The sequence below is a fragment of the Rhinoraja longicauda genome, chromosome 10 (assembly GCF_053455715.1).
Source record: "Rhinoraja longicauda isolate Sanriku21f chromosome 10, sRhiLon1.1, whole genome shotgun sequence".
NCBI lineage: Eukaryota > Metazoa > Chordata > Chondrichthyes > Rajiformes > Arhynchobatidae > Rhinoraja > Rhinoraja longicauda.
Genome location: NC_135962.1, coordinates 3,791,029 through 3,807,473, shown reverse-complemented (window position 1 = coordinate 3,807,473; position 16,445 = coordinate 3,791,029). Strand labels below are relative to the sequence as shown.

General features: G+C 49.9%; 1 protein-coding gene across 1 annotated transcript in view; it reads right to left on the bottom strand.

Moving 5' to 3' along the window:
* The window catches only part of l2hgdh (L-2-hydroxyglutarate dehydrogenase), a 62,051-nt gene that overhangs the window by 37,896 nt on the left and 7,710 nt on the right, over nt 1-16,445 (bottom strand). The window contains exons 3-4 of the mRNA XM_078406076.1: nt 14,144-14,295; nt 5,826-5,957 (exon numbers count right to left, since the gene is read on the bottom strand). Of these exons, the coding sequence (XP_078262202.1) occupies nt 5,826-5,957; nt 14,144-14,295 (284 nt within the window). The remainder of the gene's footprint in view (nt 1-5,825; nt 5,958-14,143; nt 14,296-16,445) is intronic.

Sequence of the window (16,445 nt, the reverse complement as noted above, 5' to 3'; positions counted from 1 at the left end):
CCCCTACCCCCTCCCTCCCCTCTCCCTCCCCCTCCCCTCCCCTCCCCCCTCCCATCCCACAACGGGGAAAGAGGGGTACTGGGAAAACAGGTGGTCCCCCTCCCCCCTCCCTCCCCCCTCCCTCCCCGCCTCCCGGTTACAATGGAAACCCTACGAGGACGGGCCCAACGGGCCCACTTGGTCTAGTCTATATACTATTAAAACTCACTTCTTGAATATATATATATATATTCCACTGATGTCGGCTGAATACGGCAATTCCGGCAAAACGGTGAACCGTAGCGCCACGAATTTTATACCGCCTTAATCAGCATGCGGTTCGCTGCTGGAAAAATGATATTTTTATTTAATTCGGACGCATACTTTTTAAGTTACAGAGGTTAAAAGTGCTGCCCCCCCTGATTTATCGAAGTTTTGACAGAAGGGGGGCGCTGCGCTGCGGATTTATTCTTCATTGTGATGTCACAATGCCCCTGTGAGATGAACTCGAGCAGACCCCCCTTCCCCCCCCCCGTGGTATTCAGCGTGTGACGTCACAATGCCCCTGTGCCCCTCCCTCCCCCTTCCCCCATCCCCCTCCCCTACCTCCCCCTCCCTCCCCCTCCCCCCTTCCCCTCTCCCTCCCCCCTTCCCCCCTCCCCCCTTTCCCCCTCCCCCCCATTCCGCCCTCCCCTTCCCCCTCCCTCCCCTCCTCCCTCCTCCCTCCCCTACCTCCCCCCTCCCTCCCCCTCCCCCCCTTCCCCTCTCCCTCCCCCCTCCCCCTCCCCCCTTTCCCCCCTCCCCCCCCTTTCCGCCCTCCCCTTCCCCCTCCCTCCCCTCCTCCCTCCCCCTTCCCTCCCTCCCCTCCTCCCGGTTACAATGGAATCCCTACGAGGACGGGCCCAACGGGGAAAGAGTGGTACTGGGAAAAGGGGAGAGCCCCCTCCCTCCCCCCCTTCCCCTCCCTCCCCCCCTTCCCCCTCCCATCCCCCCTCCCTCCCCCTCCCTCCCCCTCCCCCCCTACCCCCCCTCCCCTCTCCCTCCCCCCTCCCTCCCCCCTCCCTCCCTCCCCCCTCCTCCCCCCTCACCCCTACCCCCTCACTCCCCCCCTCCCCCCCTTCCCCCCTCCCCTCCTCCCCTCCCCCCCTTCCCCCCTCCCCTCCCCCCCTCCCTCCCCTCCCCCCCTCCCTCCCCCTCCCCTCCTCCCTCCACACCTCCCTCCTCCCTCCCTCCCCTCCCTCCTCCCTCCCTCCCCCCCTTCCCTCCCTCCCCTCCTCCCGGTTACAATGGAAACCCTACGAGGACGGGCCCAACGGGGAAAGAGGGGTACTGGGAAAAGGGGAGGTCCCCCTCCCCCCTCCCCCCTCCCTCCCACCCCCTCCCCTCTCCCTCCCCTTCCCCCCACCTCTGCCCCCTTCCTCCCCCCCCTCCTCTCCCCCCTCTCCTCTCCCCCCTCTCCTCTCCCCCCCTCTCCTCTCCCCCCTCTCCTCTCCCCCCTCTCCTCTCCCCCCTCTCCTCTCCCCCTCTCCTCTCCCCCCTCTCCTCCCCTCCTCCCCCCCCCCTCCTCCCCCCCCTCCTCCTCTCCCCCCTCCCCCCCTCCTCTCCCCCCTCCTCTCCCCCCCCTCCTCTCCCGAAGCGGAAGTGTAGTCGCCGTCGCCTCTCCCGCTGTTTGATTTCATTTATAACAAAGACATTTATTTTAAATGAGGAATGTGATTTTCATTAAGTTTGATTTTATTTATTTTAAAAAAGCTGCTGCTCTATAGATAAGTTTATTTCCTTTTCAACAAAGAACTTATTTTAAAGTAAAAACGCGGTTTTTTTCATTGGGTTTCACCCTCCCTGTTAGCGCCCGATTGGTTGGGTCTTTACGTGGTACCTCCCTCCTCCCTCCACACCTCCCTCCCTCCCCCTTCCCTCCCTCCCCTCCTCCCGGTTACAATGGAAACCCTACGAGGACGGGCCCAACGGGGAAAGAGGGGTACTGGGAAAAGGGGAGTTCCCCATCCTCCCCCCTTCCCCCCTCCCTCCCCCCCTCCCTCCCCCCTTCCCCCCTCCCCTCCCCCCTTCCCCCCTCCCCTCCCCCCCTTTCCCTCCCCTCCTCCCTCCACACATCCCTCCTCCCTCCCTCCCCCTCCCTCCCCGCCTCCCGGTTACAATGGAAACCCTACGAGGACGGGCACAACGGGGAAAGAGGGGTACTGGGAAAACAGGTGGTCCCCCTCCCCCCTCCCTCCCCCCTCCACCCCTACCCCCTTCCCTCCCCTCTCCCCCCTCTCCTCCCCCTCCCCTCCCCCCTCCCTCCCCCTCCCCTCCTCCCTCCACTCCTCCCTGCCTCCCGGTTACAATGGAAACCCTACAAGGACGGGCACAACGGGGAAAGAGGGGTACTGGGAAAAGGGGAGGTCCTCCTCCCTCCCCCCTTCCCTCCCCCTCCCCCTTCCCCCCTCCCCTCCCTCCCCCTACCCCCTCCCTCCCCTCTCCCTCCCCCTCCCCTCCCCTCCCCCCTCCCATCCCACAACGGGGAAAGAGGGGTACTGGGAAAACAGGTGGTCCCCCTCCCCCCTCCCTCCCCCCTCCCTCCCCGCCTCCCGGTTACAATGGAAACCCTACGAGGACGGGCCCAACGGGCCCACTTGGTCTAGTATACTATTAAAACTCAGATCTTGTATCTATATATATATATCCCACTGATGTCGGCTGAAGACGGCAATTCCGGCAAAACGGTGAACCGTAGCGCCACGATTTTTGTACCACCTTAATCAGCATGCGGTTCGCTGCTGGAAAATTATATTTTTATTTAATTCGGACGCATATTTTTTAAGTTACAGAGGTTTAAAAGTGCTGCCCCCCCTGATTTATCGAAGTTTTGACAGAAGGGGGGCGCTGCGGTGCGGATTGTGATGTCACAATGCCCCTGTGAGATGGACTCGAGCTGACCCCCCTTCCCCCCCCCCCCAGCGGTATTCAGCGTGTGACGTCACAATGCCCCTGTGCTACATTGTTGCGAAGAGCTGTCAAGTCAAGTCCATTTTATTTGTACAGCACATTTAAAAACAACCCACGTTGACCAAAGTGCTGTACATCTGATTAGCGCCTCCTCAATGAGCCTCAAACGCTAGGGAGTAGAAATAGGTTTTGAGCATGGACTTAAAGGAGTCGATGGAGGGGGCAGTTCTGATGGGGAGAGGGATGCTCTTTCCACCCTCCCCCTCTCTCCCTCCCCCCTCCCCCCTCCCCCCTTTCCCCCCTCCCCCCCTTTCCGCCCTCCCCTTCCACCCTCCCCTCCCCTCCCCCTTCCCTCCCCCCACTCCCCTTCCCCCTTCCCCCTCCCCTCCTCCCTCCACACCTCCCTCCTCCCCCCCTCCCCCTTCCCTCCCTCCCCTTCTCCCGGTTCCCGGTTACAATGTAAACCCTACGAGGACGGGCACAATGGGGAAAGAGGGGTACTGGGAAAAGGGGAGGTCCCCCTCCCTCCGCCCTTCCCCTCCCCCTCCCTCCCCCTCCCCCTCTCTCCCTCCCCCTCCCCCTCTCTCCCTCCCCCCTTCCCCCCTCCCCTTCCCCCCCTCCCCTCCCCTACCCCCTCCCTCCCCCTCCCCTCCTCCCTCCACACCTCTCTCCCTCCCCCTTCCCTCCCTCCCCTCCTCCCGGTTACAATGGAAACCCTACGAGGACGGGCCCAACGGGCACACTTGAGATGGGTGCTACAGTGAGAAGCACTATGTGACCGCGAATGTTTCAAAACAAGCACTTAAAAAGCACTTATCTCTTTTTAAAGTATATTTTTTTATTGCAAGTCACTTAACATACACAGATCAGCATTGGGCCCATATGCTCGTGGGCCACCGGGGCAAGTGTTTCGAAAAAAGCACTGAGAGTGTGTATGGGGAGAGAGAGAATGGGGGGGGGGTCTGTGAATGGGGACTGGGGACAACAGGGGTCGTTGCGGAGGGGGCTTGGTGGTGGGGGAAAGAGGGGTACTGGGAAAAGGGGAGGTCCCACTTCCCCCATCAACCCCTTCCTCCCCCCTCCTTCCCACCTCCATCCCCACTCCCTCCCCCCCTCCCTCCCCCCCTCAATCCCAACCTCCATCACCACTCAGCCCCTAACTCCCCCCCTCCCTCCTTCCCTCCATCCCACCCTCCCCCACTCCCTCCCCCCTCCCTCCACCATTCCATCCCTCTCCCCCTCCCCCCTCCTTCCACCATCCCTCCACCCCTCCCGGTTACAATGGAAACCCTACAGGGACGGGCCCAACGGGGAAAGAGGGGTACTGGGAAAAGGGGAGATCCCCCTCCCTCCCTCCCCCCTCACTCCCCCTTACCTCCCCCCTACCCCCCTCCCTCCCCTCTCCCTCCCTCCTCCCCCTTCCCCCCTCCCCCCCTCCCCTCCCCCTCCCCTCCCCTCCTCCCTCCACACCTCCCTCCTCCCTCCCTCCCCCTCCCCTCCCTCCCCTCCTCCCGGTTACAATGGAAACCCTACGAGCACGGGCCCAATGGGGAAAGAGGGGTACTGGGAAAAGGGGAGGTCCCCCTCCCTCCCCCCTCACTCCCTTCTCCCTCCCCCCCTCCCTCCCCCTCCCCTTCCCCCCTCCCTCCCCTTCCCCCCTCCCCCTCCCCCCTACCCCCTTCCCTCACCTCTCCCTCCCTCCCTTCCTCCCTCCCCTCCCCCCCTCCCTCCCCCTCCCCTCCCCCCTCCACACCTCCCTACTCCCTCCCTCCCCCTTCCCTACCCCCACTCCCCTCCCGGTTACAATGGAAACCCTACGAGGACGGGCCCAACGGGCACACTTCTTCTAGTATACTATTAAAACTCAGATCTTGTGAATATATATATATTTTTTTTTTGGGTTTGACCTGAATATATCGTGTGTATATTTATTCGATTTATTCGTAACAGCGATTGCGGCAAAACGGTCAACCGTGACGCGACGGTTTTCGCACCGCCTTAATCGCCAACCTCCCGAACGATCGGCCGTGATATGTTCATTTACTTTTTAAGTTACAGAGGTTTTAAAGCGCTGCCCCCCCCCCCTTTTCAGGGGGGCGCTGCGGTGCAGATTCAGTCTTCAGCTTGTGACGGCTACATTGTTTCGAAAAGTTTCCAAGTAGTCTTTTTTGTTATTGCAAGTCAAGTCAAGTCAAGTCAAGTCAGTTTTATTTGTATAGCACATTTAAAAACAACCCACGTTGACCAAAGTGCTGCACATCTGATTAGGAAGAAGAAAAAAAAAGACAGTTATAGTGGTCACTTGACAGACACAGATCAGGAGGACGGGCCCAACGGGCACACTTGGAGAGTAAGAGTGGGGCTGGGGGAGGAGAGAATGGGGGGGTGTGGGGTCGGGCCCAACGGGCCCGCTTTGAACGGGCACACTTATAGTGGTCACTTGACAGACACAGATCAGGAGGACGGGCCCAACGGGCACACTTGGAGAGTAAGAGTGGGGCTGGGGGAGGAGAGAATGGGGGGTGTGGGGACGGGCCCAACGGGCCCGCTTTGCTAGTATATATATATATATATATTTCTTTTATAAAACAAGGGGGATGTTGTGATATTGCTGGGACTACTTTGTGTATCCCAAGGACTACTTTGTTTGCATGTGCAGGAATGCGTATATAAGAGGTTGGTGTGATTGGGTGGTCACTCTGGATCCAGATGACCACGGAATAAACAGCCTGGAGTTGAGCTCCAGCATTGTAACCTTTTATACACGTGTACTTGTGGTCCGTCCAGAGTCACTAAAGGTACAACAGGTACCGGACCACGAAGTACAACAGGGATGTGGATACCACATTGAGTAAAGATGAAATTCGGACGAAATTAAAACATGATGAAACCATTACCCTACAGTGGGGCTCTCGTTCTTGGATCTCCTTGGAATCGATCAGTCTCAGGCCCGGGGCATTGTTCTGCTTTCCACGTTCAAACAGAACTTTTAACCTGGCAACTTCCTCTTGTTCAACAGCAACAATAAGCTGCAATAAAAATGAAAGCTACCAATCAAGGATTGCATCCGAAACAAGATTCGGCAATTTTCTCTTAACTTTACATGTTGATTTATTCTTTAGATAAAAACAATTTCTTATTAATCCAAAACCTTTTATTAATTTAAACTCAACCCTTTTAATGCACATTTCATTTTAAAGTAAGATATTCTGATGACTTTGCACACCTCTGGAGGGTGGAAGCCCGTGTTTCTGCAGTCCTTGCTAAATCTAGGGGACATTAGACATTAGACTATAGGTGCAGGAGTAGGCCATTCGGCCCTTCGAGCCAGCACCACCATTCATGGTGATCATGGCTGATCATTCTCAATCAGTACCCCGTTCCTGCCTTCCCCCCATACCCCCTGACTACGCTATCCTTAAGAGCTCTATCTAGCTCTCTCTTGAATGCATTCAGAGAATTGGCCTCCACTGCCTTCTGAGGCAGAGAATTCCACAGATTCACAACTCTCTGACTGAAAAGATTTTTGCTCATCTCCATTCTAAACGGCCTACCCCTTATTCTTAAACTGTGGCCCCTGGTTCTGGACTCCCCCAACATTGGGAACATGTTTCCTGCCTCTAACGTGTCCAACCCCTTAATAATCATATATATTTCAATAAGATCCCCTCCAATCCTTCTAAATTCCAGTGTATACAAGCCTAGTCACTCCAGTCTTTCAACATACGACAGTCCCGCCATTCCGGGAATTAACCTAGTAAACCTACGCTGCATGCCCTCAATAGCAAGAATATCCTTCCTCAAATTTGGAGACCAAAACTGCACACAGTACTCCAGGTGTGGTCTCACTAGGGCCCTGTACAACGGCAAAAGGACCTCTTTGCTCATATAAGGGTCACCTCTCCTTTGCTTGCACATACTTGTGACTCATCAGTTTATGACTTTCTCTCACATCATGCACTGAGCTTTATTAATTTTGTTCCATCAATTGGTTGGATGATTTGACTGCTAAATATTCCTGAACCTCTTTTCTACTTTGCGTCTCATTGTATGGTCATTTATTGTTTTGCTGCACCAAGCTTCAATGGCTCTTGCCAAAAGTCAAGAATGTTTAGTTGTCATACGTAGTGGGAACAGAACAATGAACTCTTCACCAGTTGCAGCTTAACAGGCCCATTAATGCAGCGACAGCAAATAAATATACAACGATCAGTAATATTATTTAGTGTTAGAAAATAACTGCAGATGCTGGTACAAATCGAAGGCATTTATTCACAAAATGCTGGAGTAACTCAGCAGGTCAGGCAGTATCTCAGGAGAGAAGGAATGGGTGACGTTTCGGGTCGAGACCCTTCTTCAGACTGATGTCAGGGGGTGGGACAAAGGAAGGATATAGGTGGAGAGAGGAAGATAGAGGGAGAACTGGGAAGGGCGAGGGGAAGAGAGGGACAGAGTAACTATCTAAAGTTGGAGAAGTCAATGTTCATACCGCTGGGCTGCAAGCTGCCCAAGCGAAATATGAGGTGCTGTTCCTCCAATTTCCGGTGGGCCTCACTATGGCACTGGAGGAGACCCATAACAGAAAGGTCAGATTAGGAGTGGGAGGAGGAGTTGAAGTGCTCAGCCACCGGGAGATCAGGTTGGTTAAGGCAGTCTGAGCGAAGGTGTTGAGCGAAACGATCGCCGAGCCTGCATTTGGTTTCGCCGATGTAAATAAGTTGACATCTAGAGCAGTGGATACAATAGATGAGGTTGGAGGAGGTGCAGGTGAACCTCTGTCTCACCTGGAAAGACTGTTTGGGTCCTTGGGTGGAGTTGAGGGGGGAGGTAAAGGGACAGGTGTTGCATCTCCTGGGCGCATTGGGCGCATCAACCACATTTACTGAACTAGAACTACTTGGCTTCTCTCATAGGCAATACTACTTGGATTTTAACTTGTCAAACTTTGCCTTTGCTGTGTGAAATCAGGACGATTGAACTGGCAACGAGAAAGATTCTCAAAAAGCCTATCTATCTTTCATACTGTATGTAGTTCAGTACATGGAAAACACTGCATTGCAAATGCAATTCTGGTGGAGATTCCTCATTCTGCACTCTTGGGATTGAGACAGCCATGACAGGTCAACAGAAGATGTTATCTCAGTGGCTTCCACTCTACTTTTGACCATCTGGATAACTGGTGCAAATGCATCAGGCTGCCGTCCATCCCTATCATCCATTCATCCCCTCAAACATCCCCTCCAAGATCTCGGCCTCCATACCCCACTTTGTACCTCGAACCTAAACTTCATCATCCGTGTGGATTGGTATTGGTTTATTATTGTCGTGTGTACCAAGACAATAGACAATAGGTGCAGGAGGAGGCCATTCGGCCCTTCGAGCCAGCACCACCATTCAATATGATCATGGCTGATCATTCTCAATCGGTACCCCGTTCCTGCCTTCTCCCCATACCCCCTGACTCCGCTATCCTTAAGAGCTCTATCTAGCTCTCTCTTGAATGCATTCAGAGAATTGGCCTCCACTGCCTTCTGAGGCAGAGAATTCCACAGATTTATAACTCTCTGACTGAAAAAGTTTTTCCTCATCTCAGTTCTAAATGGTCTACCCCTTATTCTTAAACTGTGGTCCCTGGTTCTGGACTCCCCCAACATTGGGAACACGTTTCCTGCCTCTAACATGCCCAATCCCTTAATAATCTTATATGTTTCAATAAGATCCCCTCTCATCCTTCTAAATTCCAGTGTATACAAGCCCAGTTGCTCCAGTCTTTCAACATACGACAGTCCCACCATTCCAGGAATTAACCTAGTGAACCTACGCTGCACGTCCTCAATAGCAAGAATGTTCTTCCCCAAATCTGGAGATACTGCGAAAACTTGGAGTTTTCCAAGTAAGGAGATACAGTGAAAGCTTTTGTTTGTGTGCTATCCAATTAATTCAGACAATGCTATACATGAGCACGATCTAGCCATACACAAGCACAACAGAGAAAAATGCCAGAGTGCAGAATAGTTTTGCAGCATTGTGGTGTTACAATTACAGGATTAAAAAAGTACAAGGTCCAGAGTGAGGTAAATTGGAAGATTGGAACTACAACTACTATGTACAACTGCTCAATAGTTTGATAATATCAGGGAAGAAGCTGTTCCCGAGTCTGGCGGTATGCACTTTCAAGCATTTGCATCTTCCGCCTGATGGAAGCGGGGAGGAGGAGGTATGACCAGTGAAAAAGATCTTTGATTATGTTGGCTGCTTGCCCAAACCGGTATGAATTGCACATGGAGTTGATGGTGGGGAGTCTGCTCTGTCTGATGGACAACTCTCTGCAATTTCTTTGGAAATCTGTGGAATTCTCTGCCTCAGAAGGCAGTGGAGGCCAATTCTCTGGATGCTTTCAAGAGAGAGCTAGATAGAGCTCTTAAGGATAGCGGTCAGGGGGTATGGGGAGAGGGCAGGAACGGGGTACTGATTGTGAATGATCAGCCACTCCTGCACCTATTGTCTATTCCAGTCTTGGGCAGAGCCGCTTCCAAACCATGCTGTGATGTAACTCAACAGGATGTTTTCTGCCATGCATCTGTAGAAGTTGGTAAGAGTTATTGGAGATATGCCAAACTTCCTTCGTCTCCTGATTGATATGCTTATTTGTCCGAAGTCTCAATGTAGTTGGTCCTGGACAGATTGCTGGAAATATTGATGTCTAGGAACTTGAAGCTCTTTTCACCATTACCACCGCAGCACCATAGATGCTGATCGGGGCACACGCGTCACCATGATTGCTGAAGTTAATAACTAGCTTGTTCATCGTGCTGACACTGAGGGAGAGGTCGCTGCCCTCACACTATCTTACTCGGCTCTCTATCTCCTTCCTGCCTCCATCTCATCAATGTTCACGATCCAGCCCACCACAGTGGTGTCATCCGCAAAGTTACAGATGGAGGTAGAGCCAAATATGGCTACACAATCATGAAGATAAGAAGAGAACAGAAAAGATTGAGAACACATCGTTGCAGGGCACCAGTGTGGAGAATGATTAGGGAGTGGAGGCCAATTCTCTGAATGCATTCAAGAGAGAGCTAGATAGAGCTCTTAAGGATAGCGGAATCAGGGGGTATGGGGAGAAGGCAGGAACGGGGTACTGATTGAGAATGATCAGCCATGATCACATTGAATGGCGGTGCTGGCTCGAAGGGCCGAATGGCCTCATCCTGCACCTATTTCTATTGTCTATTGTCTTTAAGATCTATTGTTGCCCATCCTCGCCGATTGTGATCTATGGGTCAGAAAGTCAAGAATGTTTTGATGGTATTTTGGTGTTGAAGGCAGTGCTTTACTCAACAAAGATAAGTCTGACATGGGCGTCCTTCTTATCTGGATGTTTCAGAGTGGTCGTAGGGAGATGGCATCTGCTGTGGATCTGTTGCGATGGTAGACAAACTGCAGTGGATCAAGGCTGTCTGGCAGGCTGCAGTTAATGTGCGCCATCACCAGTTTCCCGAAGCAGAGATGCGATTACAAAGAAGTGCCTCCGATTTCCCGTAAGTTTGAAGAGATTCAGCGTGTCACCAAATGCTCCACTGGGGAAAGTATCCTGACCGGTTGCACCATGGCCTGCTACAGCAATTCCAACACACAGGAACACAAGAGGCTGAACGAGCAGCAGGCCCAGCTGGCTCCACCACGTGGCACTGCCTGCACAATCCTACCGCAACAACACAACACAAATCACCACCTTTTGCACTACCATGGATTTGTTTTTTTTAAATTGTTTTCAGGAGTCAAGAGTGTTTCATTGTCGTGAGTCCCAGACAGAACAATGAAATTCTTACTTGCAGCAACACAACAGAATATGTAATCATAGTACACTGTATGTAAACATAGTACACTGGTATCACTAATTTGCACATACTCACTGGTGTGCACTATTTTGCACTAATGTATAGTTTTCTCACAGACTTGTCTTTACACTGTCTTGTAGAATTAGTGTGATTTATTTATGTATAATTTATATTTTTGCGCTGTCGAACACTATGTACACATTACAGCTGCTGGAAACAATATTGTACCTGATCAAACTTGCGCACGTGACAATAAACTTGCCTTGACTTACACCAGTATGTGATAGATGTTTGCAAGCTAAAATTGTGTGCTTCCAAGATATATATTGGAACAGTGCATCACATCGTGAATCACTGACAGTGCAACTGAGCCTACAGGATGGAGTTTAGTTTAGTTTAGTTTAGTTTAGAGATACAGCTCGGAAACATGCCCTTCGGCCCACCGAGTCCGTGCCGACCAGCGACCCCTGCACGTTAACACTACCCTACACACACTAGGGACAATTTAAATTTATACCAAGCCAATTAGCCTACAGACCTGTGCGTCTTTGGAATGTGGGAGGGAACTTGAGCACCGAGAGAAAACCCACGCGGTCACAGAGGGAACGTACAAACTCTGTAAAGACAGCACCAGCGGCCAGGATGGAGCCAGGGTCTCTGGCGCTGTAAGGCAGCAACCAGTTTGTCAGATGCAGCAGCAATGTCTGGGTATTCTTGGGCAGAGCAGATTCTTCTGACTGATTTATTCACAAAATGCTGGAGTAACTCAGCAGGTCAGGCAGCATCTCGGGAGAGAAGGAATGGGTGACGTTTCGGGTCGAGACCCTTCTGTCTGTTTGGACAACCATATCGGTTTTGCTTTGTGCAGGCAAAGCGACAGGTAATTTGGCACTGTAATAAAAATTTAAAAAAATTACTCTGTTGTTTACTAATATTCCTTTTGTTGGTATTCAATTCTTCTTTCCCTGATCTTTTCTCCAATGTCTTTGCCCACCACTGTCCATTCTCAGAATGCCTGATCTTCAATCTTTTTATCACCTTCTTGGTCTGCACTTTGCTTCTGTACATTTTTTCCCTAACCTGGCACAAATCCAGGACAGTTCAGAACTGTCTGAAGAAGGGCCTCGACTCGAAACTCCTTCTCTCCAGAGATGCAGCCTGTCCTGCTGAGTAAATCCAGCATTTTGTGTCTGTCTACAGATCAAAACTTCCATTCCTCGCCATCAAGAGAATACCATTACTGTACAGGAATAAATAACCCAATGCCTCCATCGAATGAGGCAGTTGTTACCAGAGCTCTGTTCTGGAAGCATACCCAATAGAACACAGGGACGAAGCTGAAATGTCTGGAGATTAAAGGCGCAGCTTGGAGGCCAAGAGAGAAAAGAAGAATGATTTTCAGATGCACAGTTTCAAGATCTGCACAGTGGCGGTAGAGCAATTGCCTTACAGCGCCAGAGATCCAGGTTCGATCCTGACTACGGATGCTTGTCTGTACAAAGTTTGTACATTCTCCCTGTGACCTGCATGGGTTTACTCCGAGAACTTCGGTTTCCTCACTAAAAAGATCTACAGGTTTGTGGGTTAATTGGCTTGATATAAAATGTAAAATTGTTCCTAGTTTGTGTAGGATAGTGTTAGCATCCGGGGATCGCTGGTCGGTGTGGACTCGGTGGGCCGAAGGGCCTGTTTTCGCACTGTATCTCTAAACTAAACCAGAGAGACTTAGGCAGGGGGATGTTACGGAACAGGATTATAAACAAAATCAGGTTGAGTGTTTGACAGAGTCACATACAGAATTGTTGCAAAAACAAAAGATTGTGATGAAAACAAAAAAAAAACCATCTTTCAGGAAGAAACTTGACATTTAGGCGAACAGTTCCAACATCTTATGTACTTCTGAACACAAATGACTTCCTGATATCACACATCTATTTCAGAACATAAATTTTTCTAGTTAACCAAAATTGCCTAAGATTAATTTCCACCATAAAGATTGATCTTTCTCTTTGAATTACACTATCCAAATTTTTAAACAAGATTAAAAAGTATACTCATTTTAAATATGTGCACAATATTGTATTTTGCTATTTTTAAGTATCTTCAGAAAGGTTTTAATTGAAGAACTCAAATTGTTCTCTCCCCCCCCCCCCCCCCCATTAAAAATACTGTATGGTAAATTGTTATTTTTACAATAGTCCAAGGTTTCAATCACATTTGTGCATTCTGAGCACATAAAAAAGGCCTGCGTGAAAAAAGGCCGTAGAAGGGAAAATCCTCTTGAGAGAAAGTCACCTAGCTTTTCCAAAAACAATTTGAAAGAAACGCAGATTGAATTTTCAATACTTTATTTCAAGAAATTAATAAATGTACATACATTTACATCTTTTGGACATTAACTCTTGCTTTAAGACAACCAGAAAAAAAGATGTCTTTGATGTTAGTGAAGAACTCCAATTAGAAACTTCTGGCAGTACAGTGGCGTTGTTGTTGGAGTTGCTGCCTAACAGTTCCAGAGACTCGAGTGTGACCCTGACCTCGGTGCTGCCTGCGTGGAGTCTGCATGTTCTCTCTGTGGGCTTCCTCTGGGTGCCCTGGTTTCCTCCCACATCCCAAAACCGTTTGTGTTTGTAGGTTAATTGGCATATATAAATTGCCCCCAGTGTGTAGGACTAACGTGTGGACTTGGTGGGCTGAACAGCCTGCTTCCATGCTAAACTAAAATGCCTGTTTCCCTCTAAACTAAACTGAGAAACTTAAATCACCTGTGCAGCTAGTGCACATTCTGATAAAAATATATCCCTGAACCATGAGGTTTAATTCACTTATTTGGAAGCACCACAGGTGGAACCTTTGGACATTTAACGAGAGCATTTATGAAAGTCTATGATTGATAGATTAAGCTGGCAAATTCACAGGTAGCATGCTTCTAGAATGAAACAAAACAGAGTGCTGGAGAAGGACCCATTTCAATGCTGTATTGCTCTCCGCATAAAGAATTCCAAAGATTCACTCCCCGAGGAAGAAATGTTCCTTATTTCAGTCCCCTATCCCTTATTCTGAACCTCCTCAGACAGGGGAACGTTCTTCTCGAGTCTGAAGAAGGGTCTCAACCCGAAACATCACCCATTCCTTCTCTCCAGAGATGCTGCCTGTCCCGCCCGCTGAGTTACTCCAGCATTTTGTGTCGTTCTTCTTACCCTGTCAGGTCCTCTAAGAATTCTGTGAGTTTCAAGAGATCAACTCTATCTTCTAAAACTGGAGAACAGTATTCCCTACATCAAGTGCCAATCCTGCAATGTTAAATTAGCTGTTCTAACTAACAAAGACAAACAAAATATTAAATTACTTTTGTATAGCCGTAAGGTACTTACTTTACCACATCTTTTGTAAGGGATACCTTTCTTGTCAAAATAAGCATAGCTTAGTTCAGCACCACGCACACAGAGTTTGGCCTTTAGAGATCCTGGCGTGTAGTAAATGCCACTGTGAATAACCCCACTGTTGTGTCCACTCTGATGGAAAGCTGAACAAGATTACAAATGACCATTAACACAGAAAGCAAAGAGGTCACAATTATAAGCAAATAACTGGAGCAGAATTCATATGAATGCTATTCAAAGGAATTACAAAAGCAATAATAAAGGGCCCACTCATTGCACCAAACATCTGAAGAACAGTCAAGGTTTGAAATATCACCATTCCACATCCTCCAGAGATGGGTCACCCATTCCTTCTCTCCCGAGATGCTGCCTGACCTGCCGAGTTACTCCAGCACATTGTGTTCAATGCGTTAAAACAAATGGGATACAAATTTAGTGGTATAATGTACTTCTAGTCAAAATTCGCTGCTGCAAAATTTGGGGCCAAGCGTAAAGTTTAACTGCTCATTTCCACTAGAAACTGCGTTTTTCAGGCTCCATTTGCTGCCTTCTACCACCTTGCATTTGATGCAAACAAGAATCGCATGGATACCTGCTAGATTGCTGCAGCAAGGGGGACCTGGCGCGGATACTGTGTAAACGTTGTAACTGTCAGTGCCCTTATGTGGCGACTATTTGCATACCCTGGGTATGCAAGCAAAGAGATTCACTGTGACTTGTCACATGTGACAATAAAGTAAAGTATTCATTCATTCATTCAAATCTCTACGCTGAAACACTACTGCTCTTTTCCAGCCACTTTGTTTCTTCTGCCAGACTCTCCCTCTAGCTTTATACTAATCTCTCGTTGACATGATCACCAGCTACCCATCCCTCTCTCAGCATTGCTAATTCCAAGCTATTATCTCTTAGCATTCACCCCAGTTCTTCCAAATATATTTTCTCTCCTGCTCTATTGTATCAAACCATCATTCTACCTCCCATGTGTAGGAAAAAAACTGCAGATGCTGGTTTAAATCGAAGGTAGACACAAAATGCTGGAGTAACTCAGCGGGTCAGGCAGCATCTCGGGAGGGAAGGAAGATAGAATGTAGTCGGAGACAGGAAGACTAGTGGGAGAAATGGGAAGGGGGAGGGGATAGAGAGGGAAAGCAGGGACTATCTGAAGTTCGACAAGTCAATGTTCATATCGCTGGGGTGTAAACTACCCAAGCGAAATATGAGGTGCTGTTCCTCCAATTTGCGCTGGGCCTCACTATGACAATGGAGGAGGCCCAGGACAGAAAGGTCAGATTGGGAATGGGAGGGGGAGTTAAAGTGCTGAGCCACCGGGAGATCAGGTAGGTTGAGACGGACTGAGCAGACGTGTTCAGCGAAACAACCACCTCACCGATGTAGAGAAGTTGACATCTGGAACAGCGGATACAGTAGATGAGGTTGGAGGAGGTGCAGGTGAATCTCTGCCTCACCTGGAAAGACTGTTTGGGTCCTTGGATGGAGTAGTCTTCCTGTCTCCGACTACATTCTATCTTTGTCCCCTCCCCCCCCCCCCCCCGTCATCAGTCTGAAGAAGGGTCTTGACCCGAAACGTCACCCATTCCTTCTCTCCCGAAATGCAGCCTGACCTGCTGAGTTACTCCAGCATTTTGATTCTACCTCCCATTCTTTTCTCCCTAAATGTTTAGTTGTTATCCTCATCAATTCTACAATTAAATACTGCTCCCAATCAGAAGACGGTGGAAGTGTTCAGCGGGTCAGGTAGCAGCTGTGGAAAGAGAAATCACTTCAGGATTTTATCCCTGCTTCTCTTGCCAGACACTGTCTCACCTGCCTTTTCGGTTTATTTCAGATTTCTAGCATCTGCAGCATTTTGGTTGTGCTCCATGCATTGGGCGTGCAGCGTAGGTTTACTAGGTTAATTCCCGGAATGGCGGGACTGTCGTATGTTGAAAGACTGGAGCGACTAGGCTTGCATACACTTTAGAAGGATGAGAGGGGATCTTATCGAAACATATAAGATTATTAAAGGGTTGGACACGTTAGAGGCAGGAAACATGTTCCCAATGTTGGGGGAGTCCAGAACCAGGGGCCACAGTTTAAGAATAAGGGGTAGGCCATTTAGAACTGTGATGAGGAAAAACTTTTTCAGTCAGAGAGTTGTGAATCTGTGGAATTCTCTGCCTCAGAAGGCAGTGGAGGCCAATTCTCTGAATGCATTCAAGAGAGAGCTAGATAGAGCTCTTAAGGATAGCGGAGTCAGGGGGTATGGGGAGGAGGCAGGAACGGGGTACTG